The sequence below is a fragment of the Mirounga angustirostris genome, unplaced genomic scaffold, assembly GCF_029215605.1.
Source record: "Mirounga angustirostris isolate CCGP_5_RB_7025 unplaced genomic scaffold, mMirAng1.0.hap1 SCAF_14, whole genome shotgun sequence".
NCBI lineage: Eukaryota > Metazoa > Chordata > Mammalia > Carnivora > Phocidae > Mirounga > Mirounga angustirostris.
The window spans coordinates 44,202,184-44,219,237 of NW_026991722.1; the positions used below are offsets into that span (position 1 = coordinate 44,202,184).

A 17,054-nucleotide genomic window follows, 5' to 3' on the forward strand; every position below is an offset into this window, starting at 1 on the left:
AAATTCGGAAGCAAAGTGTGTCCATCAGCTGGGTTTTGCTGAGTACTCTTGAAATTTTCATTTACTCTTCTCTCATTTTTCTCCTAGAACACTGATCTTAAATTAATGTGCCATATTACTATCCTCCCCCTAAAGATCATAGCACTATACAGTAAGGAAGTCAGGAAGATGTCATCAGTAAGAAAGTCAGGAAGATGTCATCAGTAAATTGTTATTCCGTTTTTAAAGGAATTAAACCCTTTTCAAGTTACCAATGTGGGCGGGGGGGAAACATTAGATTCCAGGGCGCCTGGGTGGCTCAGTCAGTTAAGCGTCTGTTTTCAGCTCAGGTCATGATCCCAGGGTCCTGGGATCGAGTCCCACATGGGGCTCCTTGCTCAACAGGGAGTCTGCTTTTCCCTCTCCCTCTGCCATTCCCCCTGCTTGTGCTCTCTCATGCTCTCTCTCTCTCAAATAAATAAATAAAACCTTTAAAAAAAATTTAGATTCCAAATCTCATTTGGCCCTGGGCCCAGGCCAGTTCAAAACTGATCAACTTAGAAGCTGTTCCTTATATTCACCAAGGCTCCCACCTCATATTGCCCACACCATCCTCACAAGCGCATCAAAGCTACTTTCTTCCATCATTATCCTGCATGCATCGCCCCAGACAATCCTATTGGAAGCTCTGTCCCCAGTCCAAAGAAAAGTCAGGCAAGGGGCGCCTGGGTGGCTCAGTTGGTTAAGCGACTGCCTTCGGCTCAGGTCATGATCCCAGGGTCCTAGGATCGAGTCCCATATCGGGTCCCCGGCTCAGCGGGGAGCCTGCTTCTCCCTCTGACCCTCTCCTCTCTCATGCTGTTTCTCTCTCGCTCGCTCTCCAATAAATAAATAAATAAAATCTTCAAAAAAAAAAAAAAAAGAAAAGAAAAGTCAGGCAAGCAGCTAATTATTGGGCAGGGCTGAAAGGGTTGCAGGAGAACCAATAACACCACCACAAATATTTAAAAAGACAGTAAGTATCACCTAATAAGAAAAACTACCTCCAGTAGGTGAACGGTTAATCCTGGGTCAATTTTCAGCCACTCTGCTGAGAGTACTAATAAGCGCTCGAGTTGGTGCCAGTTAGGGTGGCCCTTCCCTTGATGGGAATAGCCATCCCTTAGGAACTGACTGTCAACACACGCTACCAGGGCAGTGATCAGCCAGCCAGAAGAAAGGGAAAGAGTCTGGGAAACCATGGTAACCAAGTTGCGCTGGCACTTTGTAAATTGGTGACGGGAACTTGCCAAGGCCAGGGAGTGAATGTTAATGAGCTTAGGGCAACCTGCAAAGAGTGGACCTGAAAAATGTCCTCTCAATGACCGGTGGCCCCAAGGGAGCACCACTCATGGTGGGTTCCTGTGGAGAAGACCACGGGCTTCATTCACCAGAAAGAACCTAAAAGCTGCAGCGTCTGTCCTTGGGTTCATAGACCTCACAGTCCCTTCTGACTCAATGGTCTTAGGGTCAGAGCGATTAGCACATCTGTCTAGAAAATCGAAGTTTTCAAATTTTTTAAAAACACTTGTGACCCGTTTTTTGTTGTTGTTTTTTTTTAATCGCAGTCTAGAATCTGAATGATAAATGGCTTTAAAAGTCAACATGAAATGGTTTAAGTGTTGTGTTGTTTGTGGATTCACATCAATGCCCCCTTCCCCCTCTCAACAGAATTTATTCCTACCTTCAGGGAGCACATTTTAAAAAGGCTGACCCCCTAACCACCATGGACAACCATCTGTGTGCAACCACATTCTTAAGGATGTAAATTCAGTCTTTGTTATCTGATAATGCTTGGGACAACAATAAAATGCCCCTCTGAAATTCACACTCAAAATTTTAATTCCTCTTTCTAATAGCTTTTCACCCATTCCCAAATCTCAAGTCCCCAAAGGAGACAAGAAAACAAAACAAAAAAATTGTAATTGTGATGCATTCATTCCACACAAGGCCGCACAAACGACGTTGTCAATCTTGTCTCTAGGTTTACAGATATTAAATTTACCTACAATTTCCAAAAATTTTGTCCTCACCCAACCTCCATATTTTTAAATTTGCTACTTCTTACCCAACAATTGTTATTAATCTAACAGTCAGTGGAGCACCCTGAAATAGTCTTATTTCCTATTTTTCTTATTTTCCTATTACCCAAATCAGTGTTGCCCAGGCTACAAATGGACTTACCTATTGTGCTTAAAATGCTACTTCTCAGATCAAAAACTTCAAAAGAACCCACTGGATATTTAACCCCTCAAAAGCAAGTGCACTACAGCCCAGATCTCAACCCATCTCAACTGCTGGATAACACAAACCAGTTTTCTCATAGGTGCCCAATTTCAACCACAACACATAACCAAACAAGACAAATTCTCAGCAATTCTTTGTGGTGAGAAGAATCGAAATAAAACTGGGGGAAATCCTCAATTTCAGATTCCCAGCTAAAGAAATACAATGTAAGCAAACATTTTGTGTTCCTGAAATGCCCTGTGTCTACAGTGATCAGGTAGAGAAAAGTTATTTCAAGTTCAAATATAACTTGCCGATTGCCACATGGTGCAGAGTCTTTCCACCCCTACACTCCCAAAACCCAATCAGACAAGTGGCCGTAATCTGACTCCCAGTGCACTGGGAGCTGCGGGGCAGGCAATGAGAGCTGCACTCTGGCCAGGGAAGGCATGAGTGGCAGACCCGCAGCAAGGCAGTGGGGGTAAGTCTTTCTTTGCCTTCAGGGAACAAAGCGCGGGCCAAAAGATGAAACTCTGACTCTTTTGTTATAGATATATGTGCCTTCTCAGACAGAATTTAGAAGGAAACTGTAAGGCTGGTAGGTGATTCTTTTCTATCTGGCTACTGGGCATAATCATAAAGAGACATAGGAAGGGAGAAGAAAAAAAGGATGCTTTGTTGCAAAATCCTCCAAATATTCGAGACCTGTGCATGCACAGAGAAATTACCCTATGGAGGTATATCTATCTGCAGTATTTTTCTTCAGAAAAATTACTCACCGGGAAGCTCAGCTGTCCAGAAGTGGATCAGGCTGTGTGTTCAGCTAGAAAATAATGTGCCCGGTTCAGTACAACCCGGGCACATCAACAAACCCCCTTTGTTCTGGGGCGAGAGAAGCAAAACAAATAGTGTTGATCAATTTTCCGTGAGTGTGAACACATAAGGGAACATTGCTGATAATAACAGGAGCTATGACAGACTCTGCCTGCCGAGGTGAGCACTTGGAAGGTCAGGGCTATATATGTGCTGCCTGGGAACTTTGGGGTTCGCAGCTAACTGAGGCTGTTCGCTCTGCCCTGGAAGGACATCAGATTCTGTGGGTTTTCCAAAAAAGTCAAAGCACTGTTAAGGAGCATATTTATCTATTCGGAGGGGGAGGGGGGGTCGGGGGGGGGTTGATGTTGTTGTTGTTGTTTTAATTCCTCTAGCTGATGAAAATTTGAAGCTGAAAGAGCAACTGAGTTTCTTAAATTAGGTCTCTGGAGAGGCAGGAGTGAACAGGCAGGGAGATAGAAAGTGAGGGAGCCAGGGTATAGCCAGGAGGTGGCCTTTTGCCAGGGCCCGCCTCTCTTGGTGGTACGTGGTGCTGAAAGGGACCTGGGGTGTCCTGCTCCCCGCCCCCCCCCCCCCCAGCCTCCTTGGTTTCCTGCTTTGTCCTCTTCCTATCTCCCTGTTGAGGATATTTTTAATGTCTCTCTCAGGGCATACTCCCTGCCCCATTCCAAGTGCTGTTTTGGCTCTTTATTTTCTCTTCCTCTAGTGAATATGATGCCATGGTCCTCCCAGCTGGGCTTTCTTGTAATTACTTAGAGGAGTTCACATGCAGGGGACATCAAGGACAGAGCTGGCTGCCCCCCTTCTGGAGCCACCCCGCCCTGGGCCGAAAATGGGTTTCTCCTTCCAGCTCTGAAGCAAAGCCCCGTATCAGAGCAGAGGCTGAGTTGAGATTCTAAAGGTCAAGGGAGAGTTCCCCTAGCCCTTTTTAGCACAGCATTTCCCCACTGCTCATCCAGAACCCAGGCTCCTGGGAAGGGGAGGGGGGCTCCTTCCTTATACATCAAGGGGAAAGCTGTAATAACTCTACCCTGTTCAAATACCTGGCTTTCTCGCCTAACCCTTTTCATGGTCCTCTGGTGATCAGTCTCTCCACACTCCTTCGCTCTCGCCACTATCACAGGCAAAGGATAAGGGCAAATGCCTTGAATAATGGGGTAACTAGAGTAATTGCCCCCACATTGGGAATTCTAGCCATTTCTTGCCCAAACCAGCAGTTGGCATTAATATCCTCAAACCCCATCCCTTCTCAGCTCCAAAGATCCTCAGACAATAAGAGGAAAACAGACTGGAGGAAGAAAATGCTCCCTCCCAACGGCTGTCTTGCTGCACCCCACCCTCCTCCCAGCTCCCCCACAAGGTCCCCCAGAATTGGCGCCCCCGCCGTCTTTCTGGGCCACTCTGAAGGAGGAGAAGGCCGCCAAGAAGACGCTGAAGAACAGCCACTCTCCGTGGAGCCTTCTGCTCCGAGGGCCACTGCCCCCGGCCCCGCGCCCCCGCCGCCGGTCCCCGCACTCGGCTGCCCCTCGAGGGCGCAGACCGGGTGCCCGGGGCGCCCACCCCGGCCTCCAGGGTCCCTTTGGGGAGGCGGGGTCACGTCGGGGGTCGAGAGAGGGTCAGGCACAAGAAGGGTCTGTCGCCCAGCCCGGCAAAGCACGGCGGAGGCCAGGATGCAGCCTTCCCCCGCGCGGCTGCTGGGACGCCTGGGACAGGGGCGGGGCGGCGGCGGGGCCGGGGCGGGGCCGGGGCGGGGCGGCGGCGGGGCCGGGGCGGGGCCGGGGCGGGGCGGCGGCGGGGCAGGGGCGGGGCGGCGGGGGCGGGGGCGGGGCGGGGGCGGGGGCGGGGCGGCGGCGGGGCAGGGGCGGGGCGGGGGCGGGGCGGGGGCGGGGCGGGGGCGGGGCGGGGGCGGGGCGGTGGCGGGGCCGGGGCGGGGCCGGGGCGGGGCCGGCGCTGGGCGGTGGCTGTTTGTCCACCTGGCACCCGCCCGGGGGTGGCCGTTCCCCTGGGGCCCGAGGTTGACACGGCCCAGCGCCGCGCGCCCAGGTCCGCAGGGGAGACGGAGGGAGTGTCGCTGTCGCCGCTCCGGCCCTGCCAGTTCCCACCGCCCCGGCCAGTCACCCTGAGTTCCCCTCCCCCGAACGACTTCACCTTCTCCAAAGACCGGCTTCAGCCTTCCTGGCCTCCTCGCGGGCCTCCTCCCTAATCCGCAGTCTCTGCTGGGGGCGAGGAGCATCACGCTCCACAAATCCATTTTCAGAGGGCCATTTTGAGCAACAAAGTGCAAAACTGCAAAAGAACTCCCTTTTTTTTTTTTTTTTTATTGCTTTATGTTCAAAATATAAATGGCATGTTGAAAGTACATTGAAACTTAAAAACTTGCTCTGAGGTAATTAACTCTTGCTCTGAGGTAAATATATTCCCTTCTTAGTTGTTTAAGAAACTCGATTTAGACATTTTCCTTTCTAGGGACACATCGGTGCAACTGGATGAGCTGTGACCGTTAAATAAAAGGAGGCTAGCATCACAATTTGACTGTTAAGGAGACCATTAATTAATTAAGAAGGTTTTCTGGAAGCATTCTTTCTTGATATGCAAATAACCTTTGAGGGGGTCCTTCCCCCCAGTCGGGCAAGATTACACGCCTGGAGTCTTCACCCAAATTCAGTTCATGAACCCTGCTCTGGTAAACTGATTAGGATCTGTTTTCTTTTCAGTAAGTGTGGACCATTGTGTAGAAGAGAGAACATCATGGTGGCTTTCAGAGGGGTCTGGACTCAAGCTTTCTGGAAGGCAGTCACAGCAGAATTTCTGGCTATGCTCATCTTTGTGCTCCTCAGCCTGGGATCTACCATCAACTGGGGGGGAACAGAAAAGCCCCTGCCTGTCGACATGGTTCTCATCTCCCTCTGCTTTGGACTCAGCATTGCAACTATGGTGCAGTGCTTCGGCCACATCAGCGGCGGCCACATCAACCCTGCCGTGACAGTGGCCATGGTGTGCACCAGGAAGATGAGCATTGCCAAGTCTGTCTTCTACGTCTCGGCCCAGTGCCTGGGCGCCATCATCGGAGCCGGGATTCTCTACCTCGTCACACCTCCCAGTGTGGTGGGGGGCTTGGGGGTCACCACGGTAACGTCTGTAGCTCTTATTTTCAAACTAGGACTCTGGGCTTCTTGCAGACCCCTGCCACAGGACACCCCGATGGCCTGAGAGACTTTCCTAAAATTGCTAATTTCTTCCCAGAGAATTTCTGATGACTCTTGCTACCCGTGAAAACTGATCCCAGCAACACTGATTGTATCCATATATAATCATTGTTTGTCATCGAGTGATGAATATTATTAAGTCTAGGTGGCACAAAAATTGTGTTGGTTTTTTTCCCTGGGTCTCACTCCATCCCAGCGACCATACTAGACTATATATTTAGCTTAAGGCATTCTTATTACAACTATTTGTTGGTTCGCTAGCAGAAGAAACAATTTTGTTTCTTGTCACTTTCATGAGATTTAAAATGATCTACATCAAGGGTCACACTTAAAAAAATAAATTGACGTTTGATCCTAGTTTTGTCCTTAACTGGTTAGGAACATTCAGTTGTTAGCTCAGCACCAGGATTGATTAAAAAAAACCACACACAGTTTAAATTTTAATTGAAATATATATTAATTAATTTAAACCTAATTAATGGATTTAATCATTGCCTTATAAAATTACAAGACTCTCAAGAAACTCCTTTATAAGTTACGTTCAGCAGCGGCACATTTTGCTTCCTTTGTAGAAAAGGACATTCAGCACAAATTCCCGCTTGGTCATTGCAGGAGTAATTAATTATCTGTGATGGCCCAAAATGAGTGGAAATTCATTCCTTTTTTGTTTTGTTTTTTTGTGGTTTTTTTTGGATGCAGGGGGAGCGTCTCACTTGGGGGGTGGAACAGAGGGCTCAAATTAACCATTGCTTTTTCCAGTGAGGAAGTATGCCTTTCACAATGATATGTTATCACAGAAAATGTACTCATGCTTCAATTCAGATGGAGCATTTCTCTCTTTTTAGGTTCATGGAAATCTTACCGCTGGTCACGGTCTCCTGGTGGAGTTGATAATCACATTTCAGTTGGTGTTTACTATTTTTGCCAGCTGTGATTCCAAACGGACTGATGTCACTGGTTCAGTAGCTTTAGCAATTGGATTTTCTGTTGCAATTGGACATTTATTTGCAGTAAGTTTCCAAGTCCATTTAAATAATTGATTCATTTCATTTAGCCTCCTCCTAGAGCTGGCTTAAAGATCTTGTGTTTATAGCTGTAGTTCCTTAGTATCCAGCCACGTTTGTCCATTGTAGGTGATTATTTTGCTAACTTTATGATGAGAATGTTGACATGGCTGCTAACATCTTGACAGTTTCTCTAACCGACTTGGCAAATGGTAGCAAATTGCAGTGAATGCTTCCTGCTCCTAGTCCCGTTTCAGCAATGTCTGAAGTGGTTTTCTTTTTCCCTATAGATCAATTACACCGGTGCCAGCATGAATCCCGCCCGATCCTTTGGACCTGCAGTTATCATGGGAAATTGGGAAAACCACTGGGTAACCATCCTGTTGATAATTCCTGTCCTCCTACACTTGAGGACAATTACCCCATGGAGCTCTTTTTTTTTTCTTTGCTCGCTAGTTTTCTTACTCCCTCCCAACCTTGACTCCCCACTTTCCTACACCCTTCATAAAGACCAGGGAGAGACCAGCCCAGATCTACTGTAAAACATCGCATCTTATATCTGTTCGGGGCCTTCGGTAATAGTCTTTCTTTTTTAACAAGCGCTGCCCTGGGCACTGTATCTCATAGACTTACCTATGTGGAACAAGTGAAAAATCAGGGTGATCTGGTGAATATGGGGTTTCACTCATTGAAAGTAAAGCCTTCCTGGCAATAACAAAATATACACTTGCAAAAAAAATAAAAAGAAGAAGAAAGAAATGCTTAAAAGCACTGCCCATAGCAAAAATATTTGTCTTTTTTGTTTACAAAAGCATGAACCCAATTAATAGTATGTGAGTCAGAAGCATTTGAACTGCAGATGGAGAGGAATCAATGGTGGGCATGTTTATGCCCTTATCACCATAACCATACTGGAAACATCGATGACTTTCCGAAGAGGCACGCTCTCCAGTCTCATGGCCAACCTACTTACTCATGTGGTGGCGGTGCTTCCAGGGAGTAGCGATGTCCATTTTTAAATATCGTGATCCATTTTATTTCAATCGTTTCTTACAACAAAGGAATTTCAATCCCTTAAATGAATAACATGGCAGTGTTAAGGCCACTCCTAGACTAACTTAAAATAACCAATAAAATATGAGACTTATGTAAGCCAGCCTCAAGTAGGGCAAACTTTGATTGTCACTTATGTGCCGTGAATGCTATTTTACAACTTTTATTTTTAATTCATGAATATAACCATATGTCACTTGTGTTTTAATCTCATTCACACAGTGGTTATTGACCCAGTTACATCCATCCAACCGTAGTATACATTACAAATGAGAGGAAATCGCACCACTACTATGGGCATTCACTGCTAAGAAAACTACTGAGTTTTTAAAAGTAATTTCCATCTTTAAAGAATGAGAGTCAGTGTTCAAGAGCAAAATTTTGGACCCAGCCATGCAAAGAATGTCAACATATACCATCCATGAGATCGGTCATTTTGCCACCGATATTTCCATTTATGTCTCAAAAAATTTGCCACATTAATAGGAATGGAAATTTTTAATGGGCAGTATATAGTTACTTACAGTAAAGGTACAACTGTTAAGTTCAACTTTATTAAATTCGAACTATTTTTGTAATTACAATTTAGACAAATAACAATTTTTAACTTTAGTTATGAAGACTTTAAAATGTGGATGAAAATATGTGGCTTTTATTAATCACCTACTGGTTGTGGTAGGCTAGCTAAAATTTGACTAGTAGGAAAATATTTAGCTTGTTGACTGAATTAAAGTTTTCCCCTTGTTCCTATTTTTTTTTTAAGATTTTATTTATTTGACAGAGAGAGCACAAGCAGAGGGAGAGAGAGGGAGAAGCAGGCTCCCTGCTGAGCAAGGAGCCCGATGTGGGACTCGATCCCAGGACCCTGGGATCATGACCTGGGCCGAAGGCAGCCGCTTAACCAACTGAGCCACCCAGGCGTCCCAGCCCCTTGTTCCTATTTTATAACAAACTTAATCCCACTGAATACGAATGCTCGTCGTGTAGCAATGGTTGTGTGGATTCTAGAACTAATTTACAGCACATTTGCAGATGGATTGATTGATAGAGTAACATCAAAATATTAATGGTGAGTTTTCTAGGTAGTGCAATGACACTGTTTTAGTTTTCCTCTTCGCACTTTCTATATATCTATAGTTTTAGCAAGAAAAATTATTGACCTTTATAAATTTGGAAAGTCATTTTAAAGTATGTTATGACTTTTGCTTTGGAATAGCAACCTGAAACTGAGATTTGCTCTTTTGGGGGAGCATGTAGCCAGATGTCTTCTTTGTAGGAGTTTTGGGGATGCATCATAATTATTTAGCAGTCTCTTGTCTCCCTTGTGGGAGTCGTAGCATGGAGAATAGAACATATCTAATGAGCTCTTACTAAAGGAACAGAGAGCAAAGACATTTAGAGGAGGGTTCTCGTTTCTCCTCTGAACGGGCAGGGAGAAGGTCACCTCTTACATGGTTTCTTTCTGTTCAAGATAAGGAGCTTGGTCCTTGCAGCCATTCTACCAGGAGTTTCCATGTGAAGTGTATGTGCTCAGCTACAGCTCACGTTTGGAATTTTCTTTAGATTTTGCAATGAGGATGCCACGTGAAATTAATTTCCAGAGAGTGTCAGGCGAGAAGCATTCCTCTTATTTTTTTCAAATGAGACAAGGGGAGGCTCATGGGAAACGGTGCAGTAGTTCAAAAAAGAGGCTTAAAATCACACAGACCCAAAATCCCAATTCAAGCACTTGCTAAGCATGAAATCCTAAGCAAGCTTCTTGCCCTCTCAGGGTGTCAGCCTTCTTTTTTTCTTTTTTTTAAGATTTTTTATTTATTTATTTGAGAGAGAGAGAATGAGAGAGAGCACATGAGAGGGAGGAGGGTCAGAGGGAGAAGCAGACTCCCTGCCGAGCAGGGAGCCCGATGCGGGACTCGATCCCGGGACTCCAGGATCATGACCTGAGCCGAAGGCAGACGCTTAACGACTGAGCCACCCAGGCACCCTAGGCTCAAATATTTTTTTTTTAAAGATTTTATTTATTTATTTGAGAGAGAGAGAGCACATAAGAGGGGGGGAGGGTCAGAGGGAGAAGCAGACTCCCCGCCGAGCAGGGAGCCCGATGCGGGACTCGATCCCGGGACTGCAGGATCATGACCTGAGCCGAAGGCAGTCGCTTAACCAACTGAGCCACCCAGGCGCCCCGGGTGTCAGCCTTCTTACCCATAAAATCAGGACAATAATCGTATCTACCTCAAATGCTGCTGTTGGAATTATGTGAGTTAATACAAGAAAAGTGCTAAGTACAGCTGGCTCAGTAAACAAGGTTGCCATTGCTCCACTGAATCTGTTGAATGAATGTCCACTATTCTGCCGCATATATGTGCTCCAGGCAAACGTTGAGGTTCACCAAAACTCAACATTTAGTTTACTCTAGATGCAATAACGGTAGGATAAAAAGCTTCCATTTGTTGAATGAAAAAATCCTATGGAGTTGCTAATCCTCAACTAACCATCACCCATAAACCCAGTACTGGGTTTTTTTCACCAAGTGACCATGGTAGGAACCGTGAGGATGAAAGAAGAGTAATGAACAAATCATGAGGTTTTCAATGAATTAAATCACCAGATTTTAGGGAAGAAAAGCGTGTAGCATACAGAAAATGACTCACCGCCAGCCTATTCACATACAACGTTAAATTGTCTAGGAAACATGGAATGGAGCCTGTTGCTATGAAATTGGAACTAATAAATACAAGTATTATTTCAATTTAATTTTTACAACCTATGAGGTCTGTATTATCATAATCCCCACTTTGCAGATGAGGAAAGGAAGTTTTAAGAAGTTAAGTAAGTGAATCAAGAATTCACCAAATTGCTAAGTGGTGGAGTTGGGATTCCACTGATTCCCTGCTGAGTAACTATAGCTCAAATGATAAAATCTGTATGTTGATTGCGATTAGGTAGGAAACCAAAGTAAAATGGCAATATTAAGAAAATAAGATAAGTACTCTCCAGAAATTCTTTTTTTTCCTGAAGAATTCTTAGTGTACCCTTTGTAGGTAACACCACCAAAGAGGTGTTATCTTGACTTTAAGGATTATCAGAAAAATGGAAAGGAAATAACTAATGAAAGCAAGAAAAGAGAAAACAGCCTTTCCTTATTTTCCGTTCATATGCTATTTAGCAATTTGTGGATCTCTGATGTGCAGATGATGTATTTTCTTATATTCTTTCCAATCCTGCTTTCTTCTGCACAGCACATTTGCTCTCTTAATGTTAACCAGCTAAGCTCTAGATTCATGAGTTGCTCAAAAGAATAGTTTTCTTCCACTTTCACTCCATAACTCTTCCATCTTTTCCCCTAGATATATTGGGTCGGACCAATAATAGGAGCTGTCCTCGCTGGTGGCCTTTACGAGTATGTCTTCTGTCCAGATGTTGAACTCAAACGTCGTTTGAAAGAAGCCTTCAGCAAAGCTGCCCAGCAAACAAAGGGGAGCTACATGGAAGTGGAGGACAACAGGAGTCAGGTAGAGACTGACGACTTGATCTTAAAACCTGGAGTGGTGCACGTGATTGACATTGACCGGAGCGAGGAGAAGAAGGGGAAAGACCCATCGGGTGAGGTGTTGTCTTCAGTATGACTAGAAGATGGCACTGAAAGCAGACATGAACCCTCAGAACTGTCCTCAGATTTCCTTCCACCCATTAAGGAAACAGATTTGTTATAAATTAGCCATGCGCAGGGTTGTTTTTTCATGTCCTATTATTTAGGCTAGACAAGAAATATTTCTTTGTTCTACCAAGGAAGAATGGAAGAAACCTATTGTGAATTCCAAATCTAAAAAAGAAGTCTTCTTAAAGTGTCCCCAAAGCAAATATGAATCTAGTTTATCCTGCTGCCATTCATTAATAATCAATTTAAAATGTGGATCAAGATTTGGTTAAGTCTTGCCTGGCAGAACTTAGAGACATACCTATCAGTTTATTCCTCCTCAACCATGACCCTGGGATTGTCGATCTTCGTTTGAGTATTTATTCCATTAAGTCAAATTTTTCAATGGCAAGGGACAGTATGTCACAAAGTCATGCACATTCAAGAGAGGAAATATAACAAGCTCTTTTATGGGTAGTCCCTTATTATAAACAACCTCAGCAAGAGAATATTAACAAGGGTCATTGCTAATGAATTGTTTCCATTTTTTATGTCAAATACCCAACTTTCAACCTGAACTCCAATTCATAATATTCCTTCCTCTTCCTCAGTGTCCAAGGTAATAATGACCTAAAGCCCAGAAATTTGAAGAATGTTCAGAAACCCTGTATATTTATTGGTTCCATCTAATAAAATATCCAAATCATAAGAAACACCTATTAAAACAAATAGGACAAACAGACTCATAAGATCTTACTGGAGTGGAGGAAAAATTACCATTATAAAAAACCATAAGGATAAAAGAACCTATATCCTGGAATCAAATAGTTGATCTGTTTTCAGTGCACATCCTCAAATACACCAGGTGAGGTTAAATATCTAAGCTTTTAACCACTTAACCATGTTGCTTATTTTTTTAATTTATTGGCAAAACTGGGGGTTTTGTTTGTGACTTTGGTTATCTATATGTAAACATTAGCTGAGATTTCTTTTTCATAACAAGAACATAACTAGCTCAATCCTAACTTTTTGTTATTAAGCTCTGCTCACTCTGGAAGGTGTCAAGTGGGGCCCTACCCAGTCCCCATTTCTGCTTCTCTGTCACTTCTCATGAAGTTCGTTGATAATCTTCAGTGTGGCATGTGACGGTATTTTAATGAATGAAAATGCAGGAGAGACAAGGAAGGCCATGGTTGCCGAGTAAAAGGGTGAGGACATCAGAACACTCCGTATTCAGAGCTGACCAGACCACCGATCTTTCACTTGTAGAGATATTGTACCTAGGAACCCAACACCGTTTTTAAGTATTTTCATTATTGACTCATTTATCTGTCGAGACATCTGTTCCTCCTGAACTGCTCTGCCTTGAGTTAATAGAATGGTCTCTGGAAACCCCAGTCTCTATCATCTTAACCACCCAGGCTAGACTTTATCCTAGACAAAGAGCTGCAAACGTCAATTTAATTGAACAAAGAGCTAGTAGGGAAGCAAAAAACCCATCACTGCAAAGAATGGCTTGAAAACAAGCTGATTATCAAGGGCTTTCGTCTCCCACGCACAGTTCCAACTATGTGCCACTTTTTAGTGTTAGTAGCAGGTGTGCGTCTGTGGCAAAGAGATAATGGACCACTGTTCAACCTGATTCTCTTCGGTGCTAAGAAAGTGATGCACGAGGTCCGCAGGGAGGCATCACACCAGGGCAGTGCCTGGGTGGTGTTCATGGACGATTCCCAACCCCAGGCCCCTTGCTCAGATGTGTGGCCAACCACACCCTCCACCAGGGAGACCCATCGTTTCCTGTTTGGGGCGGCATCTATAGGAAGTAGGGTGAGATTCTAATGATGGCTTATGCTTGTCTTTTCAAACATTTGTACGGTATACCACTAAAGGCTTAAAATCGGGGGAGGGGGGGTGTAGGCTCAAAAGATAATGCTATCAACCAGGGCAAACATGTCAGCTCAAAAGTTAACAAGGAAAAGTTAAACAGATTTTTCGAATATGCTTACAATTTGCTGGCTTACAATCGATTTTATTCAGCCATATGGTTTACTTCTTATACACTCACTTTTATACTCACTTCCAATTAAAGTATTTAATAAGTTAGTGCTTAAAAAAAAAATAGGCATGAATGATGTTTTTGTAAATTGTTTTCCAGCAACCAGCAGAGTGCCTGGCACTTAGTAGGTATGTGTTAGTTAATAAAAATATATGAATTTCTTTTAGGATTTAAGAATGTAATCATTTTCTTCTAATCTTGCTTTTGCTCAGTATTTAATAAAAGCTTGATTTCAAGGACTACTAAGGGAAGGCAATATAAATGTAAAAAGCACAAAATATATTTTTGCTTTCTACTATTTCAGAGGCATAGAGCGAATGAAAGCTTTAGCACTTTTTTTTTCCCCTGCATATGAGACAACATATTTTGTATTTCACTCAAGGCTCTGCCAGTAAAAAGTAATGAAATTGTACCTTTCTAATGACATCTATGCAGCAGGGGTCTATTGCCTTGTGGATGGCGCCAAATTATCCAAGTGTATTAGGACACGAGGGCTTTTCCCTTTAATCCCTTCTTATTAATGAAGTGCATCATGCTGCTCCCAGGAGAGGGCTGCTGACAGATAGACAGAAAAGAGATCAGAGAGAAAAAACTGGAAGGACATAAATGAATTATACCCAGCCAGGAAGCAATGCCAAGCGTCTCTTCCCTATGGAAAAATACAATAAGCACCCCAAAATTGTGACTTGGTCCCTACAATGAAAATGTATATAGTTTGTCAAAAGAAGTACAAAGGGTAAGAGTCGTTTTTAAGTTTGGGGGGGCTTTCTTAAATATTTGGGGCCCAGCATTTGAATGTATTTTTTCATTGCTGAAGTTGGCTTTTTTTTTTTTTTTTTTTCCCCAAGAGTCCTAAACTTTTACACTGGAAGGAAATACTTTCTGGTACCTAAATTGTTGCCTAGATGTAAGATTCCTACACTTTGTTTCTACCATTTGATGCTTTTCATAAATTCTTCCCCTTTCTGACTCTTCTCCTAATGTAGTTGATAGGTCCTCGCTGTCACTCAGTCTGAAAAAAAAGGGATTAGAAATATCTGAATAACATAGATGATGGCATTAAACTATCTGATTAATTGTTAAAGGTCTGATTCCAAATAGGACAGACTATTCTTCTTAGGCCGTTGAAACCCGGCCACTTAACTTACTGGTTTCAATTCAGCAACGAACAGGAAAATTCCAAAATAGAGTAGCAAACTGAAGCACTAAAATTAATCCTGGCGAGGCCCTTTGTTGCATCGTGTTCATACTATCCCTGCATGTTGTGAACATTTGACAGGGAAGTTGCCTTCGTGACAACTAGATGACAGTAGGAGCTCAAGAGACAGCCTTATCAGATGATACAAGGCCAATATAACTTCTCCTTAGAAGCACTATAGGATGGGCAAACTCAGAATATCTTAGGCCTGAAAGTAATTCTGTCTTTATGTTTATGTTCATGGCATCAAAATTTTTAGGAAGACGTGACTACTACCTGGAAAGTGCACTGAACAAAACTCACTTTCTTTACCACAAATTTTGTGTGCTTGCATTGTATTGTAATACTTTATAGATCACCCCAAAATAGCAGTAACTTTTGAAATTCGTAGTTCTCTGAAGTACATAGAAGACATTTAATTCAGGGCTCAAAACCTGTGGCCACACACTTTTGCAGATGACCATACCCTATGAAAGCAGTTATAGGGTCACCCACATGTGTTAAAATCCAAGAGCTAAAAATTACACCTAATTTATATAACCCGTTGGAATATATTTTTAGATTCTTTTCAGGATTAATTAAATAAACATGCAGTTTATGACAATATAATTGTTTATCACTTTTATGACCCAAATCACTATTGTAATTCTTGATAAACTGGTGAGAATAAACTAAGCATATGGTTATATTCACAACTATTTATTAACTGAAATGTTATCCCAACATCAGAGGTAATGTTGAGATTTAAACTGCAATGTCTAAAATGTCTAATAATTGGAATAATCTATTAAGTATTAGCATTGTGGTTGATTTCCATGAATTGCATTGTATCTCATACTACTAAGTTTGTGCAAATAAACTTTTAATGTTTAAAAAGTAAGCATTGCATCTGATAATGTTTGAAAATTCACTCATAGTTTTTTCAAGTTAGATCTTGAGAGCATCCTTTAGAATGACCCAAACGTTTAGATATTTGAGTATAATCAACACCAAATGAAACAGTGGTGGGATCTATATAATGAAATGCATTTTTTGGAAGGCTGCAGAGGATACACTATGGTAGGCCCTGATGGACAGAGCGAAAATGGTACTTCCGTGGGCTTACTTCTAAATGTTCACATCCATGCAGAATAGGCCATTGAAAATCAGCTGTCATTACAGTGAGTCTGAAAGTGAAGACTTCATCAACTGTGACTCGGATGAGGCTGGTATTGCTAAATAGATGATCCATCCTTAGGGCATTTGGCAGAGTCTGCCTACCCAGATGGATAATGCAGGCACAGTGAGTACTGGGACACTCCCCTGGGTTCTTAGTTTGAGGGGCTCCTCAATTTTGAGAGGCTATAGAGCCTCAGGGAAGAATTGAAGACACTCATTTATATAGTGTACAACCCATCAGATGAGTAGTGAATGATGCCTTTGGAGCCTGGTGGACACGTACCTCTCTTAGAGCATTTGTCAGTGCTCGCCAACATAGCAATGGCAGTATTTCACATCGTAGTGAAATAGCTTGTGTAGGTATCTGTCTCCCCTACTAGCTTCTAAACTCCTTAAGGGCTAGGATGATATTTTATTTCTTCCGTATCCCCCACCCGCAGCACTGAGCACCAGGCTTGACATTTCCCTCAATATATGCTCGTTGCATGAATGAATAAAGAACCTAAGGAGTATCTCACAATCACGGGGAAATACTACAAAGCACTGTACCTCAATCTAGTTGCTTTTGCCGTTGTGTAGAGGTGTGCTAAATATTTGAATTCTTATAGTTCCAGTTAGGAGCCTGAAAGTAGCTCAAGCACTAAAGAAAAACCAAAGAAAAAGT

At 43.2% G+C, this 17,054-nt stretch overlaps 1 protein-coding gene across 1 annotated transcript; it reads left to right on the forward strand.

The window, feature by feature from the left end:
- The first annotated feature begins 2,660 nt into the window (after positions 1–2,660).
- Positions 2,661–16,112, forward strand: AQP4 (aquaporin 4). Its single transcript, XM_045886887.2, has 5 exons — positions 2,661–2,725; positions 5,793–6,207; positions 7,130–7,294; positions 7,579–7,659; positions 11,689–16,112. The coding sequence occupies exons 1-5, from the start codon at positions 2,694–2,696 to the stop codon at positions 11,965–11,967; spliced, it is 972 nt and encodes a 323-aa protein (XP_045742843.1). The 5' UTR covers positions 2,661–2,693; the 3' UTR covers positions 11,968–16,112.
- Positions 16,113–17,054: the final 942 nt, after the last annotated feature.